The 27,929-nt window shown below is 55.0% G+C and overlaps 1 protein-coding gene across 5 annotated transcripts; it reads right to left on the bottom strand.

The window, feature by feature from the left end:
* Positions 1-375: 375 nt before the first annotated feature.
* SPSB1 (splA/ryanodine receptor domain and SOCS box containing 1) lies at positions 376-27,929 on the bottom strand. 5 transcript variants are annotated; one of them, XM_040084668.1, is made up of 4 exons: positions 27,837-27,929; positions 26,856-27,088; positions 5,769-6,584; positions 376-2,413 (listed from the first exon to the last, which is right to left on the bottom strand). In XM_040084668.1, the coding sequence occupies exons 3-4, from the start codon at positions 6,460-6,462 to the stop codon at positions 2,286-2,288; spliced, it is 822 nt and encodes a 273-aa protein (XP_039940602.1). In that variant the 5' UTR covers positions 6,463-6,584; positions 26,856-27,088; positions 27,837-27,929; the 3' UTR covers positions 376-2,285. The 5 variants fall into 5 exon arrangements, with proteins under 5 accessions (XP_039940602.1, XP_039940601.1, XP_039940605.1 ...); XM_040084667.2 differs by lacking the exon at positions 26,856-27,088 and having other exon boundaries at positions 27,837-27,920; XM_040084671.2 differs by lacking the exons at positions 26,856-27,088; positions 27,837-27,929 and adding an exon at positions 27,315-27,495.

Below are 27,929 nucleotides of genomic sequence, written 5' to 3'. Positions count from 1 at the left end.
ATCCAACCCAGGGTTATCCCAGCACAGACTCAGCTCCATCCAACCCAGGGTTATCCCAGCACAGACTAAGCTCCATCCAACCCAGGCTGTCCCAGCACAGATTAAACCCAGCTCCATCTCTGGGGCACTGGTGGCAGCTGCCCAGGCTCAGGTCCCCCAGCTCAGCCCCTGCAGCCCCCGCTGCAGCCTGCCCTCCATCTGCACACACCTTGGAGATGCCAGCTGTAAACTGTTACTCCTCCCAGCAGAGGTAAGGCCGTGGCAGCCCTGGCTCTGCCTGGCTGGGCAGGCGCCCTGGGAATAAACTCACTGCTCGTGCAGAAACAAAGCACCAGGAAATCTGATCCTTTCATGCAAATAAAACCCATCACCAAGTAATATTTAATAAAGTTTATTAGGTTACTGAGTATTATCTACAGTCATAAAATAGAAAGAATTTTAAACTGTACAAAGTAATGTCCTGGTGAAGTGAGGAGAGATGGAAATGAGGGAGCACAAAGAGCATTAGAAGGGAGAACACAGCTCCTTCCCTGCAGTTCTGGAAGACACTGGTTCAATTGAAGGCAACCAAGCAGGGCTCCACACACACTGAATTTTGTGTCCCACCCTGGAACAGAAACCAGTACAAACCCCTACGCTGAAAAAAGCCTCATATAATATTAGAATAAAAAAGGGGCACATCACACCCCACCCGGTCTTGGCACCAACTCTGTGCTTTAAAAAATATACTATGCAAGTAGTTTATTTTCAAAAAGGTACCCTACAGCAGCTGTTTAAAACATGTTCTTATACATACACCACAAATATATATATTAACATTTTCAAAAACTAAACTCATTTGTACCTACACAAAACTGAAGGGATAACTCAAAAGCAAAAACAACAACAACAAAAAAAAACAACAAAAAAAAAAAAACCAAACCAAAAAACCAATCACACAAACATTTTTCAAGGAAAAAAACCACAAAGAAATGTGCAAAATAACCCCAGAAAGGCAGCATAGTAACCTGTGGAGAGGTCAAGAGAGCAGCTCCTGCTGACAAAGGAGTGTCATCCTCTTTGCCTGGCTACTGAGGATCGATTTGGGACGCGCTGATTTTGCTGCATCATTCATCCTGTTTATTGCAGTTCCCTCCTGCTCCCCAGCTCTGGAGGGGTTCAGTTTCTTCTTGCTGTGCCTGAAGATCACCCCTGGCCTCTGTTTAGCCCTGCCAAGCTCCCCGTGCAGCAATCCCCTCCCGGGCACACCTGCGCTGGCACCTGTGCAGCGCCCTGTGCCACTGCCGCGGGCACGCAGAGCCCCTCCTGCGGCAGTCCCCTGAGACTGAACCGCTCTGGGACAGAGCTCAGCCCGCTTTGGATGAATTGAAGCGGCTTACCCAGAAGAGAACTCCCCAGCAGAGCCGTTAGAGGAACACGAACGTTTCTCTAAAGGCTGAGCGCGGGGCAGAGCTCAGGGGACGGGAGCTGCAGCCGTGTGACAAAGCTCACGGTCCCACCCCCGTGCCCACACCAGGGCACCCCCGGGCACAGGCTGGTGGAGACACTGCAAAATCAGCCCAGCCAAAGCCTCGAGGAGGGGCAGAGCAGAGGATGGGGCAGGAGGAGCGGTGGTGATAAAGGAGAAAGCAGAAATCACAGCCTGTGGAACAGCAACGGAGCAAGGTGAGAGGTCCCAGCACAGGCACCAGCAACACAAACACCGTCTCCAAATTAAGAGGCGTCCTGCTGGAAGGGCTCTTGGTTTTGGTGTTTCAGGGTTTGTACTTCTTATTTTTTGGTTTTTAAAAAACTCATCAATTGATTCTTTATGGTATTCCAGACTCCTTCCAGCTCTGCTGGCCACTCTGAGCCTTTCCATTCTTAGGACCTGCTCTTAACATTTCTATTCCTAATGCCTCCTCCTCCTTCCCCAAATTATGTTTCTATTCTTACTTTTAGTCTTTTCTTCTTATTATTATTCTCTTATTGTCATCCTTCTCTTTAGGTGGCACAGAATAATGATTCCCTGCAGGCCCCTGAGCCCAGGGGAGGCAGCGCAGCCTCTCCTCAGGAGGAGCAGAGCCTCTGTAAATGTTCCTTTCGTAAGTGTGCCGGGAAAGTGACTTCCAAGGAACAAAGCACTCGGCTGTGAGGCAAGGATTGACTCAGAGCTGGCCAGGAAGGGCACAGGGAGTGAAGCAGTGGCAGGAGTGCTCTGGCCAGGAGCTCCAGCAGTGGGGATGGCACCGGGCTCCCGGGTCAGCTCCATCCTCGCCTGGTTCCTCTGTCCCGCAGCACGAGGGTCATTGGTAGAGCAGGTAACTCTTGAGGGAGGCTGGCAGGGGCAGGGTGGGGATCTCAGTCAGTCTGTCCTTGCCCAGGGCCAGCCGCACCGCTCGCCGGCACAAGTCCATCAGAGGCAGTGGTTCAGCTGGGGAGAGAAACCCGAGACGTTAACAGCCCAGCCCAAAGGGACACATCCACTGCTGCTAAACCCCTGAAACACAACAGCCCAGCCCAAAGGGACACATCCAGTGCTGCTAAACCCCCGAAACACAACAGCCCAGCCCAAAGGGACACATCCACTGCTGCTAAAATCCCCCCAAAACACAACAGCCCAGCCCAAAGGGACACATCCACGGCTGCTAAACCCCTGAAACACAACAGCCCAGCCCAAAGGGACACATCCACGGCTGCTAAACCCCTGAAACACAACAGCCCAGCCCAAAGGGACACATCCACTGCTGCTAAACCCCCCAAAACACAACAGCCCAGCCCAAAGGGACACATCCAGTGCTGCTAAACCCCTGAAACACAACAGCCCAGCCCAAAGGGACACATCCACTGCTGCTAAAATCCCCCTGAAACACAACAGCCCAGCCCAAAGGGACACATCCAGTGCTGCTAAACCCCCCAAAACACAACAGCCCAGCCCACAGGGACACATCCACTGCTGCTAAACCCCTGAAACACAACAGCCCAGCCCAAAGGGACACATCCACTGCTGCTAAACCCCTGAAACACAACAGCCCAGCCCAAAGGGACACATCCACTGCTGCTAAAACCCCCAGGAAACACAGAAGGAAAAGTGAATGAATGCCTGGCAGGTCTGCAGGATCTGAGCCATTCAGCAGTCCCAGGTCACCAAATAACCTGCAGAGCAGGAGGTTTCTGTAGGTTATTTGAGCCATACATGTGTGAATGAAACAATCCTAGAATACCAGCTGGGAGTTCCTCCTCTGCAATTCCATTCATTCCAGTCAGAACACATCTTCCAGCTCATCATGCCTCTCCCTGCAGTGTCCCAGAACTTTTGTAAGAGCCACTGAAGTAAAAGCCTACAGAGCACCATGTGGCCTGGGTGCCCAGAAAGCAGCATGATTTATCTCATCTGGGGGGCCAACAGCTGTCACCCCCTCCATTTATACTGCACAGTTCCCATGGAAAACAGAGCCATCTGTCAGAGCTTCTCGTCACTGTCTGCTCTGTGCCACCTCCCACCAGAGGAGCCCCTCCTGTGTCACAAGCCAGGAAGGACACGAGCCTTTGGCTATCTTTTTCTGCATCCTGTACTTAAAACCCTGAGGAAGATCATACAAGTTTTTCAGGAACGGCACACGGGGCCCTTGGCTGCTGAGGAGTCGCTCACAACACGGAGGGGACCGAGGTCAAAGCCAGAGCTAAAACATCCCAGCGGCACTCCAGCTCCTCACAGCCTCTGCTCAGGCCTGAGGGGTTCATCCTGCCCCCAGAGAGGCTGACAGACATCCCACAGCAGGAATCTGGACATCCTCCTACTGCCCGAGGGCTCTGCCTGCACGCTGCCAAGTTCCCTCACCCTGAACACAGACACCTAGAGGCACCCACAGAGGGCTGAGTTTGGCTGAGAGCTGCAGTTTTCAGTACCTTTGGCAGATGCCTGCAGCTCCAGCTTCCGCTGCTACGTGCCAAATCCATCCGGCTGTCGGCACAGCTTCCCGGGCCCCAGATTCTGCACGCACCCTGTGCCACGAGGCTGCACCCAGCCCTGTCTGACCCGGTTCAGGCCCGTGCTGCCCCTTCCCCAGGACAGCCCGCACCTCTGTGCTCTGCCCGTGGCACTGCCAAAGAGCCCCTTCCCTGGCAGCGCTCCTCTGGCACTTCCCCGGGGAGCTTATTCTTCAAGCACTGGGGCACGGAGCGGGCGCAGCCAAAGCCTGCCCCAGTTCTGCCTGCTCTGCTCAGAGGGCTGGGACAGAGGCACTGCCCCGCCAGCACCCCCGGGGACAGGGGCCTGACCTTCAGAGCCCCCAGACAGCCCCAGAACAAACACACCTCACTTCAGAGGCCTTAAAAGGAGCGGGACCAAGGTTTGTCCTCAGCTGGTTTGCCGCGATAACCCGGCCTGCCAGGAGAGCAGAAGGGAAAGCACACACACATCTGACCTCCTTCCATTCACAGGCACCACAATCGCTGGACAGTGCTGCTATTGAGCGCTCAGAAGCGCTCAGAGCCAGACACCTTCTTTCTGTCTGTGCCAAAACAGCATCCCGTCACGCTGGCCCGGCGCCCACGATTCACTCCTCAGCTGAGAGCGCTCTGCAGCAAATCCAGCCCTGGAGGTGGCCCTTTCCTTGCTAAGGGCAGCTCTGTGCCAGCAGCTCCACAGACTTGCTGGCTTCGAGTGGAGCTGCAGGTTTTGGCTTCGACCCTCCCGCAAAACCTGGTTCCTGGAGCTGCTGACATTCTTTAAGCTGCTGTGGCACAAAGGGCTGGGTTTTCTTTGGGTGAGAAAACGCTCTGCCAAGAGCTCTCTGCTTGGTCTCGCGGAGCTGAAGAGCATTTCTCAAAGCACTTGCTGATTTTGCTGCTGCCCCTTTGCAAGGCTCTCCTGGTCGTTCTGAGAGCTCAGTTTTCCTGGTGCCTGGTGGCAGCTTTGTTGTACTCAGAGTTCACCAGTGCTGGGCCAGCACAAGAGCCCAGTGTGCTGCAGCCCTTGGGCAGACACTCTTCTGGAATGCAGGGGAAACTACTCTTCATACCAATTCTGCCAAATTTATTTCACTAGCAACATAAATCCAGATTTTAATCCACTTCCTTCACCTCTCTCCTCCACCCTACCCAGAGGACTGAGTCACAGTCTGGGCCTATGGGAACTTCTGACTGTGAGAGATAACAGACTTTAGCACATTTGGACGGCCAAATTTATTACTAAGCTTAGCTAGAGATCGATGTGCCTGTTAGTAAAAGGCCTGGCATGCAAGCCGGGCTGCCTGCAGCATCCAGCCCCTCGCTAGAAAGGAGCACACCCTGCTCTGAGAGAGGCAGGGAAGTGAGCTGCTCTTCTGAAAGATGAAAAACATCCCCATTTTCTTAGACGGGAAAACCTGCCCCTATTCTGGCCTGCAGGGGAGTTTAAACATCCCTTCATTATCCATTTAAGGAGGGGGATTGTCCCAGAGGCTGTTCTCTGTAAGGAAACACCAGGATTCCAGTGCCAGCAATGCCACTGTCAGAAGAACGTTCCTGCTGCTCTTTTGGTAGCAGTACAAGGTTTCCCATCTCAAGCTGGACAACTGGCACCCCCTTCTCCCACCAAAGCCCCTCCCCAAGCCCTGCCCGCTCCCTGCACAGTGCCCTGGAGACAGCACGGGTCAGACAGACCCCGAGCCTTTGCCAGGGAGGATTCAGAGCTGCACCCAGCAATCCTGCTGCTGGCACCTCTCCAGAGGGAGGAAAGCCCTCCCCAGGACGGCCCGGCCAGGGCAGGCGCCAGGCTGCCAGGGCCAGCGCAGAGCCATACTCACGGTCCAGGCCGTTCAAGTAGCACATCCGAATTTCACAGTGGCCCCACACGGCGCTCACCACCGGGTAGAGCTTTTTCCCTTTGAGTCCTCGAAAGGCAACCCCCATGTACTGCCCGTCCACGATGAAGCTCAGCGTCCCGTCGTCCATGTCCAGAACCACCAGGAAGGAGTCGGGCACGATGAAAGTCTCGTCGGGCTCCAGGAAGGCGGGGTAGGTTTTGCTGGGCTGGTTCTTGCCGTCGTGGTAGAGTCTGTTGCGCCCCAGGTCCCAGCCCCAGGACTCGTGGTTGTTCCCCACGAGCGTGGTGTACCCCACCGAGTGCAGGGGGGCCTCGGCCGTGGCCACCCCCACCACGGCGTGGGTGCCGCGCTGGCGCATGGCCCAGGTGATCTGCCACACGTGCAGCCCCCGCGTGTAGCCCACCTTGCCCCTGATGGCGTCCGTGCTCTGGGCCACCGGGTGCCGGTGGAACATCAGCTTGTCGTCCTCCTTCACGAACACGTTCAGCGAGCGGTCGTCGTTGTTCCACGAGTGCAGCAGCTGCACCTCGTAGGACACCGGGGGCATGTCCAGCAGCAGGTCCAGCCGGGTGGGCTTGCTGTAGTCCAGGCCTTGGAGCTCCTGTTTCAGCGGCCTGTACACGGGGTCCCTCATGTCCACGGTCTTTATCCCACCCGTGACCTTCTGACCCATCGTGCGCCCTGGTTTCGCCTCTTCACAGGCTCATCGATTCACCCGGCAGCTTCTGCTGTCATCCAGCCCCGCAGAGAACGTTGCCAGGAGACTTTGTCAGGATGTGCAGCGCTCAGTATTGCCTAATGGATGGAAAGGAAAACAAGAGACGAGTTAAACATTAGCACGTTCAGGCACACTCGCAGGAGCGGCATTCAGCTGTTCGTCCCCACCGCGTGTGCTTCCTTCCCAGCAGCGAGGAAGGGCTGCACAGCTCAGCTGGCCACTGCTGAGGACGAAATTCTCTTCAACCTGAGCTTTGCTGAGTACCTCGGAGGCCTGACTGCAAGTCCAAACCAGCAGAGAGAAGCTGCTGTGTCCAGCCCTGGAGGACACTCATTCCAGCAGCTCCTGGTCCTTCTGAACCCCTGCAGCCAAGGAGCAGATAAACCAAGATAAACCAAGATAAACCTGCTGCCTGGCTTGTCTCAAGTGAGCAGCCTCGGTTGGGGCAGCTTCTCTTCTCCAGGAGGAAAAAAAACACCCTGATTTCAGTGGCAGAGTCCAGGGGGAGGAGCGAGATCCTTCTCACAGTTTAGCAGTTTTCCTTCCAGATTGCAGAGAAACCTCTGAAAGGTTTAAGCCAGCTTGGCCAGAGATATTTGCTCACTCTGTGCACCTCTCCTCCAGCACCGCATCCACTGAAGTGTCTCTGCTCTCACTCAGCAACACAAACAGCCCTCTGTCACACAGCTGCCAAACTGGGGGCAGCTATTAGGAGAATTAGAAGTGGGAGGGGTGCAAATGAGCTTTCTAAGAAAAAAAAAAAAAAAAAGTGTTATTTTAACATTTCCTGAAGTGAGGCAATCATGCAGCGCTCCTGCCAGCTACAGTCACAACACTTACTCACAACCAAGGACCTCATCTGGCATAGGAAACAGAGCATGAATCAGATCTGGTTTAAAAATAAGATTACTGGACATCAGCAAGGCTTCAGCTAGAAGGTGAAGGGGGAAGGTTCACGTATGCTCTGGGTTAGGGGTCAATTCACCAGCTTCCCTACAGGACTACTAGTCCAAGGTATGCCATTGGAAGAAAGAGCTAAATCCCAATTCTTAAGTAGCAAGAGACAAGATCACTTTTTCTTTTCTTACCCACTTTTTAAAACTATGGATGGAGAGGAAAATGCCCGAGATTCTTTAAAAGTCACATCCCAAAGCTCAGGCAGCAGTACAGCTATTTCAGACTGTTCAGACACCTCAGATGTTGGGCACTGAGGCAGAAGATGCCATTCAAACAGGCCCAGTCACGTTATCAGCTGCTCAGACGACCACCACATCCTGGAAGCGAAACAAATCCCATCCACAGCATCCCAACAAATCCCGGCCCGTGCGAGCCAGCTGGTCACCAGCTGAGGACAAGGGAGGAGCAGCAAAACCAGCGGAGGGAGGGCAGGCGCCGTGTGCCAGCGCTCCAGCTCCGGCACACAGCGCTCGGCGCTCGCTGCAGCCCCCCAGGACGCAGCCCCCGGCCCTGCAAACCAGGGAACGGCAGCACCCCGAGCAAGGCACCCCGAGAACAACCAGAACAGACACGAGCCGGGAGGGGGAGAGGCACCTTCGCACTGGCCCGAAGCAGAAATGTCCCAAAAGCTGCAGCGTGAGCTCTGGGCTCGGGCTGGGGTAAAACCCAGCAGGCTGCTGGACACAACGTGTGGGGCTCTGCAGAGGGCACCGGGGAACGCACGGGGACAGGGGCACGGGGACAGGGGCACGGGGCACCGGGGACAGGGGGCACCGGGGGCTGCCAACGAGCGGCTGGCAAGGCACGCGTGGAAGTCCGTAGGCAAATTCAGCTGTTGGAATTTTGATTAGGATAAGGGAACAAAACATCGGCAGAGGGAAGAGAGGCAGAGATTCCCTGTGAGAACATGTGAGAACGCGGCACAGGAAACAAGAACCAAAACACGGCAGGCTGCGGGAGCGCTGGTGCAGAGCTCTTTGAAGCACAAAATACCCAGGAGAAGTAAGGGAACGCAACTGTGCTCCTCATTAGCAAAACAATGCCTTGTTCATTGCGGCTTTTCGCCTTCTGCCAACATAAGCTTCGCCGTATTTCTGCGAGGCGGCTGCTGCGGAGAGGGAATCGCCCCAGAGAAGGGCAGCAGGGGCTCCTGAAGCCCAGCCCCAGTGCCAGCTCTGCCCCAGGCTCCTGAGCACGAACACTCCACCGCTCCCACTGCGGGGCTCTCCCAGGCAGACCGCTACCAGAACGTCAAAGATGGGCCAGGATAAAGAGATAAAGACCGAGGGGTAAAGAGAGGAAAATCACTGAAACAAAGGGGTCGGTGGGAGTGAGAGCAGGTCAGGAACCCAGCAGCCATGGCGAGATTTGAGTGCAATGCTCTCCGTATAGGGCAAGGCAGTGATTCCTGCTGCTCCTGGCACCAGCCCGGTCAGAACTGCAGAGTGGCACCTTGCCCTGCAGCCAGGAACACAAGGATGCCCGTTCCTAAAAGGAAAAGCCTCTTCGTGCACAAGACAATGGAGGCACTTTCCCGCAGCAGAAGAGAGACAGAAAGGCTTATCCCGTTGAATTAATGGATTAATGCCCTGGGCAGCTTGATGCGAGACACAGCCAGCCAGAAATGAAAAGATATGCTGGGGAATGAGCAGCTTCAGAACCTTTGAACTGCTACAGGTTTAAGTACAAATGTAAACACTGAAAGTGCTTTTATCTATCTTATCAACAGCTCAGGCTTGCTGCAGCTCTGCTCTACCAACAGAGCTCATCCTGTGATGCTCACTCCTGCTCCCAGGCTATTTTCAGGTCTATTGTTAAACTTCTAGGCTTAAAAACTGGGGAATGAAACTCCAAGGGCGTCTCAGAGAAAAGTGTTCACTGCTGTTTTCAGTGAGAATTAACCTCCCTTCCACAGAGCAAGCATCACTCTGCCGTACCAGAAGGAAATGCCAGGTTCCAGAACAACTGCTGCGAACAGATGAAGGCAGGAGACAGCAAAGACACTTCAATGGAAGGCAAAGCCCTGCTGGTGAATGGGAGAGCACAGCTCTGCGAGTCAGGCACTGCAAGTGGCAGAGCAGAGCTGGTGTCCAGCTTCTCTTGGCTGTTCAGAAACTCCTGGGCCCTGGCAGACGCTCCCTTGCTCTGCACCCACAGAACACCTCTGCAGCACCAACAGAACACATGGAGGGTCCTAAACTCCTCGATTCCTGATCCAGTTTTACTTTATTTATTCAAGTCAGTTTACTGGGGCTTTATCTCCTTCCCATAATATTCATTAGGTGTACTTCTACAGGTAAGAGGCCAAACCTTTAAACGCCCAGGCTCTGGGTGCTCTGCAGACAATGAATCACAGCCCTGCCCTAGAGATTTCCAGCCTGGAACACACCTCAGGAGAAGAAAAGGAAATTATATATACTGCACATGGTCATGGACTTGCTTACAGCTTTAGAGGCTGAACTAAAGGATCACAGACAGTAGCAGTGAATGAGGCTAAAAAACCCACCGTAGTTTTGCTCATATTTCCATGATTTCACTAGAAAAGCATAAGGAAAACGTGGTTAACTCTGTTGGGCTGAATGTTCACCCTGCAGGCCAGTATCCAAAGGAACCACACCAGTCCCATTCTGCTGGCAGGTGGAAATGAGCACAGCTGGTCAGGAACCCCACAAAGACCCTTCACAATCCTTCCCTTCCCTAGAACTGCTTCCACACCAGGGATCTCCTCCCCTGGTGGGGCTGGGAGCAGTCCCCTGATGACAGGGACATTCTGTGTAACCGAGCTAAAGGCCAAGGTGGATCAGCAATGCCACAGCACATCTCAGGGTGAAGAGGGAACAGCACCCAAACTGCAGCCCCAAAGAGCCAGGACACCTCATTCCCATGGTGCTAATTCTGGGCACCAGAAACACAGGGGGAGACCTGCACTGTGTGAGTGTGAGTGTGTGAGTGTGCCTGCCACAGAGCCTGGCCTGGGACACCTGGCCTGAGGTGGCTGTCACACACTGTCTGTCACACCCTGGCCCATGGTGGCTGTCTGTCACACCTGGCCCCACGAGGGCTGTCTGTCACACCCCGGCTGTCACACCCAGCCCCATGCAGGCTGTCACACCCCGGCTGTCACACCCAGCCCCATGCAGGCTGTCACACACTGGTTGTCACACCCTGGCTGTCACACCTGGCCCCACGAGGGCTGTCTGTCACACCCCGGCTGTCACACCCTGCCCCACGCTGCTGCTGCAATCACCCCAGCAGCATTCTCCTCAGCAGCCTCCCCAGGCACTGAACACCGAGCAAACGCAGGTGAAAAGCAAGCTCACCTGTGCTGCTGGAGCTGCCCAGGGCTGTGCCAGCAGGGATGACAGAGCAGCTGCCCCAACACCACGCTCACAGCCAGTTTCAGAGTGCTGCAACTCCGCTGGGACCGGGACCGGGACCGGGCAGCAACCCTGGCTGCCCAGCAATGGCTTTGGCAGCCTCACACGTGCAGGAGGTGGCCACAGGGGAAACTCGCTCAGCCCCAGCTGCTGAGGAGCAGCAGCAGCGGGGCTCAGCAGGTTCAGCTGCTGGCAGGGCTGCGTGGCCTCCGCAGAAAGTGAAACTGCAGTCACAGGTCACCAGAGGCTGGGCAAGAGGACTCGGGAAGGCGGCAAGGTGGCACGTGTCCCGGCAAAGAGCAGAAAGGAAAATCCTCCTCCAGCAGAGCAAGAGGCCAGTCACAGAGCTCGAGATGGGTCAGGGATCTGACAGGACCCACAACCACCGAGAATCAGCTCGTCTGTGTGAACACAGCTCGCTCCTTCCTCACCTTGGGATGATCCAGGCAGCTCCTGGTGAAGTTTTCTGGCTGTTTTGGCAGTGCTGAAGGCAGCGTGCCCTCTCACCCCATCCCTCCAGCGCCTGCTCCTCCAAAACAGAGCACTGAGGTTACTCAGAGCAGCTCATCTGAGTAAATGAAAACCTGAATAATCACCACCCATCCTCAACCAAGCCACTTGCCAGACACCAGCTTAAACAAATTTCCACTGTCCACCTACCCAGCCAGTTCCTATTAACTACACTGCTGCATAATCTGGCAGAAAATAATTCTAGGCAACAGGAGAGAGTTTACTTTGCAAAATATTTTTGATGATGGAAGCAACTCAGAAGGAGTTCCAGAAGCTTGTGCCAGAGATCTTCTCTCCCCCTGAAGGCAGGTCACAAACAGCAACTTTGGTTGCAGAAAAGGCATTTCTTTAACTGAAACAAGTGAACTCGGGCTGGTTTTCCTCACAGAGGAAGTTCAGTGGATGTTTCAAAGGTCATCGGGCTCTTTCCAGCTCTGCGTAAGGTAACTTCTGAATGTCAACTGCACGTTAAAGGCCACGCACAAATCAAGACTAACATTGCTCACAGGTACATTGCAGTCATTTGTCTGCAACAATGACGTTCTTGGCATGAGGCACTGCTGGTCCAGCTTCCTCTGGACAGCCCACTCAGGCCAGGGCTCCCAAGCAGCTCTTTTGTCTCCCTTCCAAAGCGACCTTGCAGGAGTTTTGTGCTGGGTGTTCTGAGGACAGCAGCAGCAGCAGGGAGCTCTGCAGGTTCAACAATTACTGCTGCTGAGTCCAGAGCTCTGCAATAGCAGCAGCACAGTCACTGCTCACCCTGCCCTGGTGTGTCCATTTCCTTCCCACACTTACTCACAGTCTGTGCCCTTTGCACAGGCCGGGACAAGAGGCTGCCTGGGAACAGCTCATTCACTGTGAGCGCACAGGTGCTAAAAACACTCCAGCAACGTGCTCTTCTTTCAGCACGTCACTTGTACCAGAGGAATCGGCTCTGAACACACATCCCTAACGCTGCAGAGCTCTCCCACACTCGTCCCAGAACTCTTCCACAGCCAGAGCAGCACGATGTGGCACGAGGAGCGCTGCTACGCCGGCCAGGGGCTGTGGGAGGGCACGGACATGGGGAACAGCAGAACCCAGCCAGTGAAGCTCTTCTGGCAGCACCAGGACGGAGCCTGGCCTCGCCATCCCACACTGAGGGGACAGCTCAGCGCTGAGAAATTCAGCCACGGTCCCTTCCCGTGCCCCACACTTGCAGCTGCAGCACTGACCTCCCTTACACCCCTCTCCTTCGCTCCTCTCCACTTCCTGCTGCTCCAGGATATCTGCCTGCAGCCAGCTGCTGAAGCGCTGCTTTCCAGAAGCAGCTCTGCAGCCCATGCTGGAGCAAGTACTCACAGGCAGCTGTGACCCCAGGAGCGACCTGATGGGTTCCAGGTACAGCCTGGCACCTGAACCACGCCGGGTGCCACAAAAGAGCCTGGCACCGCTCAGGTGTCAGCCAGGTCACCTTGCAGTCCCGGCACCCACCTGGGGCTCCCAGGTTAGCAGCACACCCAGGGCACCGCAGGCAGCCCCTGCTGTCGGTGCAGGAGCTGGGGACAGGTCAGGGTGGGGGACACTGATGCCGGTGTCGAGCTCAGCTTTGTGCCACGGAGCTGCGCTCCAGAGAATCCTTTTGGAGGAGACAGCAGAACAGCTCAGCCCGAGCAGAGCCAGCACCTGCACACGGTGCAAAAGGCACGGACTCGTCACAGCTCCGGCTGCTGTAACCTGCTCGCAGACTAGGTGCCATCAGAAATAAATCACACGAGTAGCAGGAAGAAAGGTCACAGGTAGATGTTCACATCTCCAGAGGTTCACCTTCCCTACACCTTTGTGCCTGCCCATTGAGACACTGCATGTGAACAAGCACTGCTTCCAGAAGAAGCCTCACAGCCCTTTAAGGCTGAAATCAAGGCTTGGCACACTGCAAACACAACCCCCAGTTTTACAGCCAAGCAGCATTTGAAAGGCCTGGTCCAACCACGCTTGCCTGGTGCTGTTCCCTCCAGCACTGAGCCATTTGATAGGCTGCATTTAGAGAGGCATTTCCTCCACAATTAAGCCACCATGAATTTTAAACAGTAAATGTTTATGCTCACAACTATTTGCATTAAAGAAGCCCACGAAATCCAGAATAAGCCACCCTCTTGCACAAGAGCTCCCTGCTTTTTGTTATTTCCCCACTTAATCTGCAGCCCATACTGCCTACTGTCCATCCCTCACCCCTAAGTATCTGGATTAATTAATTTTGTCTGATAATGAGGGGAGCAGTGGGTGGAAAGAATGAAGTTTGATGTTTTACCTCTGCCCAGAGTTTCCATTCCTATATCAAAAGCACTTTTTTGGCCGTGGCTGTGAGACTGGCCAACACCACCACCAAGCCATCAGGACAAAATTTCTGATAACAAGGCACTGCTTTCCCCTAAGAACAGCTCATGAATCACTGTGGTTTCTCGCCAGCAGCAGCTGCACTAAAGGAAATCCATGTTCTGAGCAGCCACCTCCCAGAACTCCCCCTCTGTCCCCTCCCCAGGTGACAGCAGGGCAGAGCAAGGAGACTTTCTCCAGCAGAAAATGGAAATGTCCACAGCGGACGGTGAGGATTGCAACCCCTGCCCCCAAAGGCAATAAATACAATGTCCTGTGTCAGGAGACACAGACCCAGCAGGATTCCTTCTCCCAGGTAAAGCACTTGTAGCTGGAGCTATTTTAATGTTAAAGTTGTTCAAGTTGCTGCCTCTTCCTTTTTTCATTTAAGGATGTCACAAGCACTGCTAACAGTAAAGCAAAAATCCCCACAACAGAGCAGCTGCCAAGCACCAGATTACTCAGCCTGTTACCCTCAAATACGTTTATTGTGTCTGAAGCTTCAGCACATGTATTTACATCAAATACATCTCTGCCAGAGGGGAAGTTGTGCAAGTGTCTGGTACTGCTCATCGCTACAGGAAAAGCAACGTTGAAATCTGGGCCATGGACCAGAAACAAACAATCCTTGGTCCATTGTAACAGTCTCTGCTCCCTCCCAGCAGATCCTCACAGCCCTGGGAGCTGGATGCTGTTCTGGTTCAGAACAGAGCAGCACACTCAGCAAAATCAGGGCCTCGTGCTGCAGAACTGAAGCTGTGCTCCATCCCTGCCTCCCTGGCACTCCAATCTGATCTTCTCTCTCCAGTTCACTCCTGCAAAACCAGAGACTGGGCAGCCTCTGGGCAGCCTGTTCCAAAGCCTGCCAAGCTCCATGGCGGCAAAACTTCTCATACCTGGGGTTCTGCACCTCCCTCCCTGCTCAGGTCATTCCAGTCTCAGGCTGAATTTTGTGTTAAATAAATCCTAAACAAGTGAATTCAACTCTTGTCCCAGCTGTTAGTACCTTCATACCACACAGCAAATTAAGCAGCACAAACACGAATTCAGCTCAGTGCCTTATTGTCTTACCTTGACACATGGCAAAACTCAGCATTCCTCTACGATATTTACCCAGATCTCCTCATCCTGAGCTTCCTCGGAGTTGAAAAAACAGACTGAAGTTGCATCCTTGTGCACAAAGATCCCAGTGGGTTTTTCACACTTTAAAATACAGATTCAGGTCCTTCCTGTCCTGAGGTCTGTGGAGTCTGAGGGTGTCACCACTGAAGACAAAAGCCTCACGAGAGGAGACAGCTGAGTCACTGAGGAAGTGACTTTTTCATACTGTTTAGGAAACCGTCCTGTTCACTTCACAAAAGGATGTTTTCAGAAAACAATGCAATGCATCCAAAGCAGGGGCTCATCACAGCTCGTGTCAGGCTCCTCAGAGCAAGAACCCAGAGCCTGTTGGACCCTCCAGGGCCTCCAGCACCTGCCCACAGGCAGAACCCCCTTCCATGGGGTCCCTCGGTGAGTCTGGGAGCTCCAGCAGGTATTTCTTTCCCCAGCCCTCCTCTCAGAGCTTGGACCATGACCTGCACAGCAGATGTGCCTCTGCTGCCTCAGACAGTTCTTGTAACGTGCTGGATGATGACAGCATCATCTTTTCTTCCACGCCCTGGCCACTGGCCAAGCCAGCCACGGCCTCAGTTTAGGAATTCTCCATTCCCCGAGGTCACCTGGTACATCAGCTGTGCTCCCTCTGAGGGCAGGCTTCAGCCTCTCCCTTGGAAACAGCCCCCACACCCCCTCTGGGAAGCACGGAGGAACAGAGCTCCTCTTTTCAAGTGGAAGAGATGAAAGCCCCAAGCTGGATGCTCACACGAACCTCGTGCTCAGAAGCAGCCTTTGAAGGCAGGGAGGCTGCGGAGGGCAGGGTGGGCTGGGAGGAACGGCTCAGCCTGCCTGGAGGACACAGATCGCTGCACTGCCCCGCTGAGGTGCGCCAAGGGCCGTGTTCCCCTCGGCCCCTCCTGGAGCTGGGCGAGCCTGGCACCCTCGGGCAGCTCCAGCCAGGAGGAGAACAGCCTGCACAGACCCTGCCCTGGCACCAGCGGCTGCCACCGCCTGTCCCACCTGCAGCCCAGCTCCACCCACACCTCCCACCCCACAAGAAGCCTCTGGTGCTCCCAGGGAAGGAGGATCTGCGTGTTCGCTCACAGCAGGCAGGCTTCAGGAGCTTCCAACTCTCAGATTCGTTTCCAAGGAACACGGAATTACCTCCAAGATAAAACCAGCAGTTTTATTATCAAAGTTAACTAGGTACTTTGCTTTGAAATACAGTTTCTTCCCTTCATCAAAGGGCTGTTAATTTTAGTCTTGTAGGGAAAAAAAAAAAAAAAAGTAGAAGAAATGAAAGCAGCATCTGCTTGGAAGAGATGATTTCAAGATAAAAGGTGTTTGTGACAGAAAGCTGGCAGCAGCCTTATGTTTTCTATTCAAGTTTAATCTGGGAACAACAACCACCCTTAAACATAACAAAAGCTGTGGAAAAACCCTTTCCCAATCCAACAGCATGGCCAGAAGATGCAATTTCTCTTCTGCAATTGCTGCAGCAGCCAGCTGAGGTGAAGAGCCCAGACAAACCCAAGGTTGCAGTACCAGGGTCACCCAGATCCTCGGCTTGCTAACCCACAACGTCCCTGCTTCAACTCCTCCTTCCCTCCCCAAGGCTCCAGAGCTCCCTAGGGATCCCCACAGCAGAGAGGGGGCATCACCCCATGGCAGAACCCCCCAGCATGCCCGGGCACTGCAGGCAGCAGAGAACGGCGCTGACATTTCCCCTCGGCCCGGGACAGGCTGCTCTCTGCAGAGCCTGCACTCAGCATCATCTGCTGCCGTGGAGAAGTGCAGCACGGATCCCCAGCCCTGCCCTGGAGAGCAGGAGCGTGCAGAGCTGCTCCATGTGACCCTGAAGGCGTTCGGAAGCATCGGGCAGCCCGGAGCCAGCACGGTGCACTCTGCCTGACCCAGCCCGCTGCCCGCTCCAGGAAGATGCGCTGCCCACCTGCCACCTCTCAGGAGCTGCGAAACTCCAACATCGGCTATGGGAGCACAAACCCAAGCAAAGAGCTGGATAAACATGGAACAGACCGGTGCCAGTGGGACGTTTGTCAACACCCAGCAAAGCGCTCCAGCGGCAGGCTCAGCCCTCCAGGACACGTCCAGGACACACACCAGCAAGGAGGGATGGCCCAGCAGCCCTGAAACGCTGAACTAGGAGGATATTCCTGGCAGACAGATTGCACAAGAGACAGCTGACACTGCCAGCTTTACTGGAACACAGCAGCTCCCCAGGGCAGAGCACGCCGGGATGGTGCTGGACTCCTGACTTGTCATTAGCCAAAAAAGTTTAATGACATGGTTGGACTCTGTGTTTAGCTGTAATTGAGCCAGGACATCCCATAATTAGGGAGAGACACTGCACATCTCACAGGAGCTGGCAGGAGCAAGCAGCCTCAGCGTGATGCAATGGTTTGCTTTCACCTTCACCTGAAAGGGTCCCTGGAAATTGCTGTGGTGGTTCGAGATGGGCAGGGTGACCCGAAAGCTTTGGCTGGCTTCTCAAATCATCCGCCAAAAGGCTTCACAAAGCAGCAATTCTAAGAAGCCTTTTTAGCTTGTCTGCTTGAAATTTTATCCCTGTAAAAGCTCAACGAGACAAATCATATCTGAGTGCAGAGCGCACCAAAATGAAGAGGATAAAAGCACATTGTACAAACTGTGGCTGCAGGAATGCACACGCTGCTTTCAGAGGACATCTGCACTGTAAGGTGGCCAGATACCCCAGGGCAACTTTTTCCTGGAAATAGCAGTTGTGGGAATTCAGAACAAGTGTTTTTGCCAAAAGAAGTGACCAAGACATGCACTGCAGCACTGTCCAAGTGGCTGCAATACTGGTTCAAGTGGCAAGGGGTGAAATTTGCCCCTCAGTCTTACTGGGACACATCAGAAATTCACTCCTAAGCAGCAGCTTCACAAGCCTGAACTGTGTCAATTGAGTGACATTTAAAGGTGTCCCCTCCCCTCCGCCAGGGTGCCAAGGCTCAGCTGCACCTCAATGCCCCAGCTCCTGCAGGGAGGAACGGCACAGCCACTGCTCAGCGCCTGGGCTCTCTTTGGTGGTGACAGAGAATGCTCAGATGGTTTTCATCCCTTCTGTTTCCACCTTCCCAACGCTCTGGCACCACCACAGAAGCCTGAGTAAGCAGGGTCTACAGAACATGCCTGTCCTTCCTTCCCTCCCTCAGGCTTCTCAGCAGACTAAACTGTGGGTTTCCCCTCCAAAACAACAGAATTCCACACCTGTAATTACGCCAGCAGCTCTCTGCTGTGACTATCCAGACTTTGCCATCTGGGTCCTTTCCACTGAGAATCCTCTCCAGCGTAGGAGAGGAGCAGCAGTGCAGAGTCAGGGATGGAAGACGCTCGTGAGCTGCACTCCCGAGCCCTTATCTAAGCACCAAACAGCTGCCAGCACTTCCAGAGTTCAAAGGCAAGACAAAAGCTGTACAGCCAACCTATCCTCCCTACATACCACAGCCATCACAGGTCCTCATAAGTCAACATGCCTTCCAAGTAAGTGTTTAACATAAACATTTGTAGAGTCACTTAATTCCTGGTGAACCCAGCTATTTGATGTCGGCCACGGAAAGCTCCCATGACATCAATGGAAAGTTTCCAGTTAGAAAGCCAGGTTTGAAACAAATTAATAGAAGTTAAGAAATAGAGATGAAGAAGCCTTGTAGAAACTGTCAAAAGATCTGCTCTTAAGCAAGATGCACTCAATATCCTCAGGAACAAGCAAAAGGGAGAAGCTGCGTTTTCAAAGTTAGAGATCAAGAACAGTAGAGATAAGGCAGTCCTGCTGGCTGCTGTCTCCAGTGTGGAGGCTTCTGTCTTTTCCGAGGCTGCTCGGTCTCAAAGCACGCTCAGCTGTTCCTTGGCTGCTGCTGAAGTCCCTGCTCCTCCTGTCCACGAGGCTGGATGGCTTGGCCAAGGTTTGCTGTGTGCACGCAGTTTGAAAGCAGTGCGAGAGCCACTGCCACCCACCCCCAGTGCTCCACAGCCCCCCAAACACGGGAGGGATGTAAACCGGAACATCCAGTGTCTGGAAGGTCACACAGCCACCACATCCAGCCCTTTCCTCCACCAAAGCCCCCCAGCAGACTCAGCTCACCGTGCGGTTTTATCCCTGCAGTTCATGACACTGCTGCTGCTGACACCCAGGGAGGGCATGAACTGACCCCCCCAGTAACACCAGCCCAGACTGGGCAAAGCTGCACCACACAGATCTTTCCACGGAGCTGCTCCCCCTGCAGAAATCCATCTCGGCACAGAGAATTGCACTGCCCAGCTCTTCTGTCAGACTTGCAGGCAAGAAGGGTTCCACTGAGGGACCTGCAAAGCCACCCTGTCCCTGCTGCCACCCGCTGGGCCATCTGCTCTGTCCCCCTGGGCCCCAGGACTTCCACTGACACCCCTGCGGCACTGCCAGCCCGGGTCACACACCGCTTCTGTGACAGACCCGTCCTGGGGCCCTCTTAGGTGTGCCAAAACAAGATTTAAGAGCGTATTGAACATTTTCCTGTGGAGAAGGCTGTGATGCCAATACAATCACTGCTGTGCCTGCTCTGTGCTTTCTGCACCTTGAAATGGAGATTCCCACGAGGCCAAGGATTCTTTCAAAACCAGTCTAGACTGAGGATCGGTTGGCGTTTCTGCCAAGTCTGAGCACAGCCTAATCCAAATAACATAAGAGCACATGCCTCTGAACAAGTGCTGGTTGTAATGCCTTCCTCTCCACCTGAGTGGGGGAAGCTTAAACCCCTTTCTCCTGTCCTAAATACACAGGGGGATGTGTCCTCTGTCCTAATATACACACATTGCTCTCCAGTGCCCACCTGCACCAGGAAATCTCCTCCACCAAAGCTCCAAGAGCCATTCAATTCTGATTTTTCTGATTTCTTACCAAAACCTGCAATTCTTCTCCATTTGAACAGAAAAGTGTTGCTGTGTTTATTTCAGAAAGCACGGTGCAGCAGAGGATAAGGCATACACCTCATTTTGCTCTTGCTTGTTCCTAGGTGCATCCCCAAAGTCTTGCCACACCTCTGGCCTAAAGCCCATCCGGCTCAGCTTAGTCAGGGGCTGCTGCCAAGTGCAGCCAGTGTTAATTCTGTTTAACCCACGGGTTCTGTGCCCCAGTGGGAGGCTGAGCTGCTCTGCCTGGCAGGGAGCACCAGCAAGGGGCACGGAGGGGAGGCACTCATGAGCCACAGCCAAATTCCCTTCCGCAGAAAGCACAGCAGAAACCCTGACAGAAGAAATACGAACACCAAGCGTGCATCCCAGCGCACCCAGCAGCACAGCTTTGCGTCCAGAGCGAACAATCTCGGTCTGGCAGCGCTCACTGGAGCTCTCTGCCATCCTGGAGTGCCACGGCACACCTGGCAAGCTCCCCCTGAGCGCCCAGCTCTGGAGAGGGCAGTTGCACAACCCCAGCCTCCCTGCAGATGTGGGCACTGCTCTTTCCAGGCAATCTCACCCGCTGCTCCCCTCCCGCTGGAAGTGCTGACACACAAAGCCGCGCCTCTTGCAAATCCAGTTCCGTGTCACACCAGGCTCTATCAGATTACCCAGATAAAGCCTCGGATTTCACCTGATAGTTACTCATGCCAGAAGCGCAGATTTGGACCGTGTGGGCACTGTGGGCACACAGGACCTGCCCCTTGAACAATCTCACAGAGGGAACAGGCGCAGCCAGCTGGCACTGCTGGCCAGAGGAGCAGAGCCCCAGTCCAGCCACACTGACTGCCAGAGTCAGTGAAACAGGGAGGATGCAGCTGGGTGAACGGGCCAGGAAAGCTCTCCATTCCCTCCAAAGCTGCTCCTTGACACAGGTAAAAAAATGCAATTATTTATCAGCTTGTTGGTCCTTGAGTGGATCGTCTGAAGATCAATTAACTGAGGCAGCTATCAAGAAGTGACAGCATCCAGGTCCCAGGATGGACCTCAGTCATTGATACATTAAAAATTGTAACACTGCTTGCCCTTTCTTCTTCCCCCCATCTCAGCCTTCAGCAAGTCAAACTCACAGCTCGGTTTGGAAACCCAGCAGCTCATTACGGTGCTGTTCTGCCTCCACTCCCCAAACTTCCAGCACCACCCAAGCTCACAGCAGATCAGCTGCCCCTTTTTAAGTTCTGCACAGCAGCAGCTGCACCTTGGCAGGCCGGCGTGGCACCTTCCTGACCCTGCAGCAATCTCCTGGGCGCAGCCCCTGCCCCTCTGGTCCCAGCCTAAGCTGTGCTGCCAAGGTCGGGGAGCTGCACGTCCCTGACCCGACACCAGAGCCAGCTCTGGGGCTCCCACCACACACAGGTGCCCCTCTGATCTCGCTGCCAGACCCAGCACAGCACCCCGGAGTCTCTGTGAGGTGACACCGGGGACAGCAGTGCCCCGGCGCACCAAAGACCAAACCTTCCTGAGTTTGAGTCACTCCCAGCCCCAGCTCCGACCTGTTCCAGCTGAAGTGCACCGTGTGCCACGTGCACGGCCCCAGGACACGAGCGGTGACACCCTGGGGACACCAGGCAAGGCAGCCCCGCGCTCAGAACCCCCAGAGGGTGACAGCACAGCCCGCAGCAGCCCGCGCCTATCGCACAACCTGCAACAGAAAGTCCAAGCAGCTCCGTTTCCTGCCCACAGGCATCAAGCCAGGTACTTTCTGGATTCACACAGCCCCACCACCTCTTCTCAGCACAAGGGTCAGCAGGTTTACGGTGCAGCTGTTCGAGTTTACAGGAACTGGGACTCAGACACAAACCCTCCCAGCCCAGCTCACCTCTCATCACTGGTCACACAGTTTGAGTGTTTCTTTATGTGGGCACCTCTTCAATCTTCAGTTCCCAGATGGATGACAGCCCTGGGACTAGTGTGGAACAAAGCATCCCCTCCCTCACCGTCCACATGCAACAACACGGCCGGTTCAGCCTAAAATGGCACGGGGTGACTGAATGGCATGGGGGAACTGACTCTCCATGCAGAGCTGCTGACAGCATGGCACAGCCCTGGGCACTGCTCACACACACTGACAGCACGGCACAGCACAGCCCTGGGCACTGCTCACACACACTGACAGCACGGCACAGCACAGCCCTGGGCACTGCTCACACACACTGACAGCACAGCACAGCCCTGGGCACTGCTCACACACACTGACAGCATGGCACAGCTCTGTGCACTGCTCACACACACTGACAGCACAGCACAGCCCTGGGCACTGCTCACACACACTGACAGCACGGCACAGCACAGCCCTGGGCACTGCTCACACACACTGACAGCCCTGGGCACTGCTCACACACACTGACAGCACAGCACAGCTCTGTGCACTGCTCACACACACTGACAGCCCTGGGCACTGCTCACACACACTGACAGCACAGCACAGCCCTGGGCACTGCTCACACACACTGACAGCACAGCACAGCCCTGTGCACTGCTCACACACACTGACAGCACAGCCCTGGGCACTGCTCACACACACTGACAGCACGGCACAGCACAGCCCTGGGCACTGCTCACACACACTGACAGCCCTGGGCACTGCTCACACACACTGACAGCACAGCACAGCTCTGTGCACTGCTCACACACACTGACAGCCCTGGGCACTGCTCACACACACTGACAGCACAGCACAGCCCTGGGCACTGCTCACACACACTGACAGCACAGCACAGCCCTGTGCACTGCTCACACACACTGACAGCACAGCCCTGGGCACTGCTCACACACACTGACAGCACAGCACAGCCCTGGGCACTGCTCACACACACTGACAGCACAGCCCTGGGCACTGCTCACACACACTGACAGCACAGCACAGCCCTGGGCACTGCTCACACACACTGACAGCACAGCACAGCCCTGGGCACTGCTCACACACACTGACAGCTCTGTGCACTGCTCACACACACTGACAGCACAGCACAGCCCTGGGCACTGCTCACACACACTGACAGCCCTGAGCACTGCTCACACACACTGACAGCACAGCACAGCCCTGTGCACTGCTCACACACACTGACAGCACAGCACAGCCCTGGGCACTGCTCACACACACTGACAGCTCTGTGCACTGCTCACACACACTGACAGCTCTGGGCACTGCTCACACACACTGACAGCACAGCACAGTCCTGGGCACTGCTCACACACACTGACAGCCCAGGGCACTGCTCACACACACTGACAGCACAGCCCTGGGCACTGCTCACACACTGACAGCACAGCACAGCCCTGGGCACTGCTCACACACACTGACAGCACAGCCCTGGGCACTGCTCACACACACTGACAGCACAGCACAGCCCTGGGCACTGCTCACACACACTGACAGCACAGCACAGCTCTGTGCACTGCTCACACACACTGACAGCTCTGTGCACTGCTCACACACACTGACAGCACAGCCCTGGGCACTGCTCACACACTGACAGCACAGCACAGCCCTGGGCACTGCTCACACACACTGACAGCACAGCACAGCCCTGGGCACTGCTCACACACACTGACAGCACAGCCCTGGGCACTGCTCACACACACTGACAGCTCTGTGCACTGCTCACACACACTGACAGCACAGCCCTGGGCACTGCTCACACACACTGTCCCCACAGCTCAGCAGGAGGAGCACAGGCTGCTGTATGGAGCATTTCAGGAGCCACAAATCTCTTCTCCCTGGGCAGCAATGCTGCTCTCCCTGCAGCACTGAGCCAGCAGGGAATTTGGGCATGTAAGCAAGAGCCACACTTGGCAAACTGCAGGGCCTACCACAAACCTCCAAAGACCACAGTTAGGATGCAGGCATTTTGCACATCTCTGCATTAAGTGGATTTTAATTTACAAGAGGCCATTCAAACCAGAATTTATGCAGAGTGAAGTTTGTAGAAGTTTAAACCAAGAATTTTTAAACATCTGAGACCGATGCAGCCTTCTCATGTAGGGAACGGCTTGGCCTTACCCCTTGCTTGCTTTTCTTGGCTGTTCACCATCTGTGGCTCACGTTCTTCAGAACTAAGTTGTTTCTGCAGTTTTTGTGCAACTGAGTGCCTTTGTACATTTATGGTGTCAAGGCCCCATCTGGGATCTCCTCAGGACAGATTCCTGAGTTGATAACATACCAGCTCTCCAAAGAAAGCAGTTTGAAGCTAACATCGACACAGCTGCTCTGACTTAGAAGCTTCATCAAATTCCCCTTCCAGGCTAAAAGAAAAAGCCCATGTTTGGTAACTCCATTCAGACATTACCACCTCCTGCCCCAGAGCTCTCAAGTGCTCTCACTTCGGTATCCGGCAGATGGTGGTGGTTGTTGGGGTCTTTTTGTTTGTTTGTTTAAGCAAAAAGCTTTTTCCTAAAGGGAAAGCTTTGTAGGAGAACAAAGAAATGTGCCACTTTCTCCTCCCAGGGCAAGTTTTACCGTTAGACAGCAGCAGCACTGCTTCAGCTTGCTGTCTGTCTTCCCATGTTCTAGAACAGAAAAAACTCCCAAAGCCGTGAGACAAGGAAATGTCAGTGGGCAAGACTCTGCAGCATTAAGGAAAAGAGCTAAGGCAAAGACATGTGGCTGTTTCTCTATTGAATAAGAAGCTAATCCAAAAACCTCTGAAACTGACCTTCAGTGCTGCTGGAGTACAACACATAAAACCCGGAGGGAGGATGACGAGGCATCTCCCACGTGAATGGAACACTGTGCACAGGTAAGGAGACATTTCCCCTTTTCCACCCCACTGCCAGAATGAGCCACATTAAATAAAACCTGGTATTAGCACCCATCCCAGCCTCAGCTACCAGACAGCAAAGCATTAACTGCATTCTCTGCCTTTGGGAACGCCCCAGCGCCCGGGGAGCGAGGGAAGCAGGGACACACTCGTGGCAGATGTCGAGGAAGGCTCAGCACCCTCCAAACCATCTCCCTGGGCACACAAACGCTGCCAGGCTGCCACAGGCACCAGCTGGCCTGGAAAGCCCGGACAGCGTGTGACAAAGCCGTCCCCAGCGGCGCTGAGGCAGCACCAGCACCCACACAGCAGCACCCACGCCTGCTCACGCTCCCTGCTGCAGGCCAGAGCTCAGGGACACGCTCCTGCCCTCTCCTCTGCCCAAGAAAGGCTCTGAGGGGCAGCTGCAGCACGCAGGCAGCCCCTCGGGCTGGCACAGCCTGGCCTGGCTCCACGGAGAGCAGGACACCTCGTGCTGCAGCTGTCGGTGCCTCGCCGCTGCCTTCGCCTCCGCACAGCAGCCAGCTCACTCCAGAACAATCTAACTGCAGAAATCTTTTCTGAATCCCTTTCCTTTAAACACTCCAGAGTTCAGGCAGCTCACATCACCCCAGAGCTACAGATAAAAGCAGTTCCTGTACTCAATTAACACCCAGAATGAGGATTTTTCTTTTTGCTGTAAAAACCACTTAGTCTGCAAGAGAATCTTCTGACCAATGCCACAGACCAATTACTTTATCCCAGGAGTTTCCAAAGCATTACCATTAAGGGCAGAGCAGTACAGAGTTAAAAGGGAATGGATGTTTTAGTAGTCCCTGGGAAAACAGTTAAGAGTGGCACATTTCCCCACCATGTGCTTGGAAATTATTATTTTTTAGCTGTATTTTCTCACACTCAGCAGAGAGTATTTGGCCATTACCTGTAGCACATACCTCATCTTTGTTAAGGACAAGTGCACTCTTCCCCCAGCAATTATTAATGGAAGCAGAGGCAGCTCTAGCAGTCACTCACATGGAGGAACTCAAGGGAAGATTGCTTTGCTTTCCAGAGCAGTGCAGTGACTGGAAGTGAGTCAACACCTTGACATGAGCTCATTCTGCAAAGGCCACCAGCAAAGGAACCCAGTGAGGGCAGTCTGGCACCAGACACTTACTCACTTTTATTCTGCAGGCATCACACAGCTGTGTCTGGAAGCAGCTGGTGTCTGCCCCGTGACTGGGCAAGGTGAGCTGTGGGTACGAGCTGCACCACACACCTGGAAACACAAAGGAGCAGGAGGGCAGCAGCTCCACAGCCAGCCACACACACCGGGTTTGGGAAACTCACAGTTCAGGCAGGGGTGGTCAGCTGTTCCTCGGCTGCTTAATGCACAAGGCTCCTGCCACAGGACATGAAGATCAGCTCAGCCCAGCTGAAACCATCTCATCGCTGCTCCCTGCCAGCCCCAGTTAATCCTCACCCCCTGTCAACACCAGCCCAGGATGACTCCAGGCTCAGGAAGCACAAATGCACTCAAGTCCAGAGTTACAACCACCACTTGCTTTGGGCTCTCAGAGGCCAATTCCAGTGCATGCAGAGGCACCAGCCACAAAGTCTGACCAGGACACGAAGCTCAGAGAGCCACAGAGCACACTCCATGCCATTCAAAAACTACACTGTGACTTGGAGTATTATCTGTCAGCACTGCCTGCACTCAGTCACAATCCCTGGCACAGCGTCCTCACTGCCTCATTAGCTACAGATTTTAAATTCCAGGAACTTAATGAATTCATAATTAGCCCTCACAAGACAAGCAGTCCTTGCAGACTGCTTGCACTTTTTCTGAGGAAAGGAAATAGGGCCCAGGGATAAAAACCAACCCAGACACAGGAGAGCAACAGGCAGGGGCCGTTCCCCACATCCAGCAGCAGAGTGGCTGCACACAAACGCAGCAGGGATCAGTTGGCCAGCTCCTGGAACACAAGCCCACGTCTCAGAAGTGTCCAGCAGGAGTTTACAAACAAGCTCCAAAGCACGTTACAGAGCTCTTCAGTAACCCCAGAGCAGAGCAGAGAGGCTGCGAAGGCTGCTGCTGATGCCCTGCAACAGCCCAGTATCCCCTGAGGAACTCGCTGCAGCTCATCCCTGCCTTTAAGGGGGGAGAAGGGTAAATTGCTGCTTTATGCATCCATCAGCAGCAGCCCTGAGAGCCTGGGCAGGGCCAGCTCGCCCTGGAAGCTCAGGGAAGAGAAGATGCTCCTCCACTTGGGTGCTGCCCGGCACTGCCGTTCCCCTTGTGAACAGCAGCACGGCATTCCCGGCTGCTCCCTGATGAACTCACCACGGAAATATCCTTCCTCGCAGGGGAGAGCCGCTCTGACCATCCCATAGCCAGACCTCTCGTACTGCAGGGCTCTGGAGGCTCCCGTTTGGTGCTGGCGATGCAGCAGCCAACTCACACCAGCCAGGCTGAGCTACTGAGCTTTGCCACGCTGCATCTGGTGTAGAAATCAGGCGCTAGAGGGGTGGGAAAGACACAGACTACTCCTGGGACAAAAGGTTCATTGAGCCATCCTGCATCAGTATCATGGGGGAAAAAAAAAAAAAAAGAGGCGATCATTCTCCAGGGAGCAACTCCCATTTTTACAATCATTTTGTAAACTTCCTTATCTTGAGCCATGGCTCCGACAATTCACAGGTTTTGAATCAGGCATGGCCACCCGGCAGCCCGGCTGCCCGCTCAGCCAGGGAACGAGGACAAAACACGGCACGAGCCAGAGGAGACCACAGCAACGCTGACCTGAGAACACCAGTCCAGGTCCTTCCCATAGAGGATTATGTAAACCCCCGTTGTATCCGCAGAGGTTTATATCAGACACACAGCAGCCAGACCTTGTAAGGTGCGCTCCTCAGAGCCCGGAGCCCGGCGGGGTAAGCACAGACCCCGAACGAACAGCCCCGCTGCCCTGAGGAGCCGGAGCGACCCGCACCGACAGTCGGTGTCCGCTCTCCGGAGCCGCCAGCGGGGCTCGGCAGCATCCCCTGCGCGGCTGCGGAGCCCCGGCCCGCCGGGACCCTCGGGGCGCTCCCGGAGCCCGGCGCCCGTCAGTCCGGCCGGGCTGCGGCCCCGCTGCCAGCGCCGGGCCGGGCTCCGGGAGCGGCTGCAGCCGGCGCTCGGCCTCGCCCCGGCCCGGCCCTGCTGCGGCTGGCACCGCCCGCGGGCCCTGCCCGGCCCGGCCCCGCTCCGGGGCACCGAGAGGCCGCAGAGCCGCCCCGCATCCGTGCCCGGCCCCGCTCCCTGCCCGGCCCCGCCGGCTCCTACCGTGCCCGGGCTGCCCTCCGGACCATGGCCCCGCTCCGCTCCGTGCCCGGGCAGGCCGAGCCCCGCGCCCGCTGCTCCCGGCGCGCCCAGCGG

The sequence above is a fragment of the Hirundo rustica genome, chromosome 22 (genome assembly GCF_015227805.2).
Source record: "Hirundo rustica isolate bHirRus1 chromosome 22, bHirRus1.pri.v3, whole genome shotgun sequence".
NCBI lineage: Eukaryota > Metazoa > Chordata > Aves > Passeriformes > Hirundinidae > Hirundo > Hirundo rustica.
Note: the sequence above shows the minus strand (reverse complement) of the source record. Positions and strands in the feature narration are given on the sequence as shown.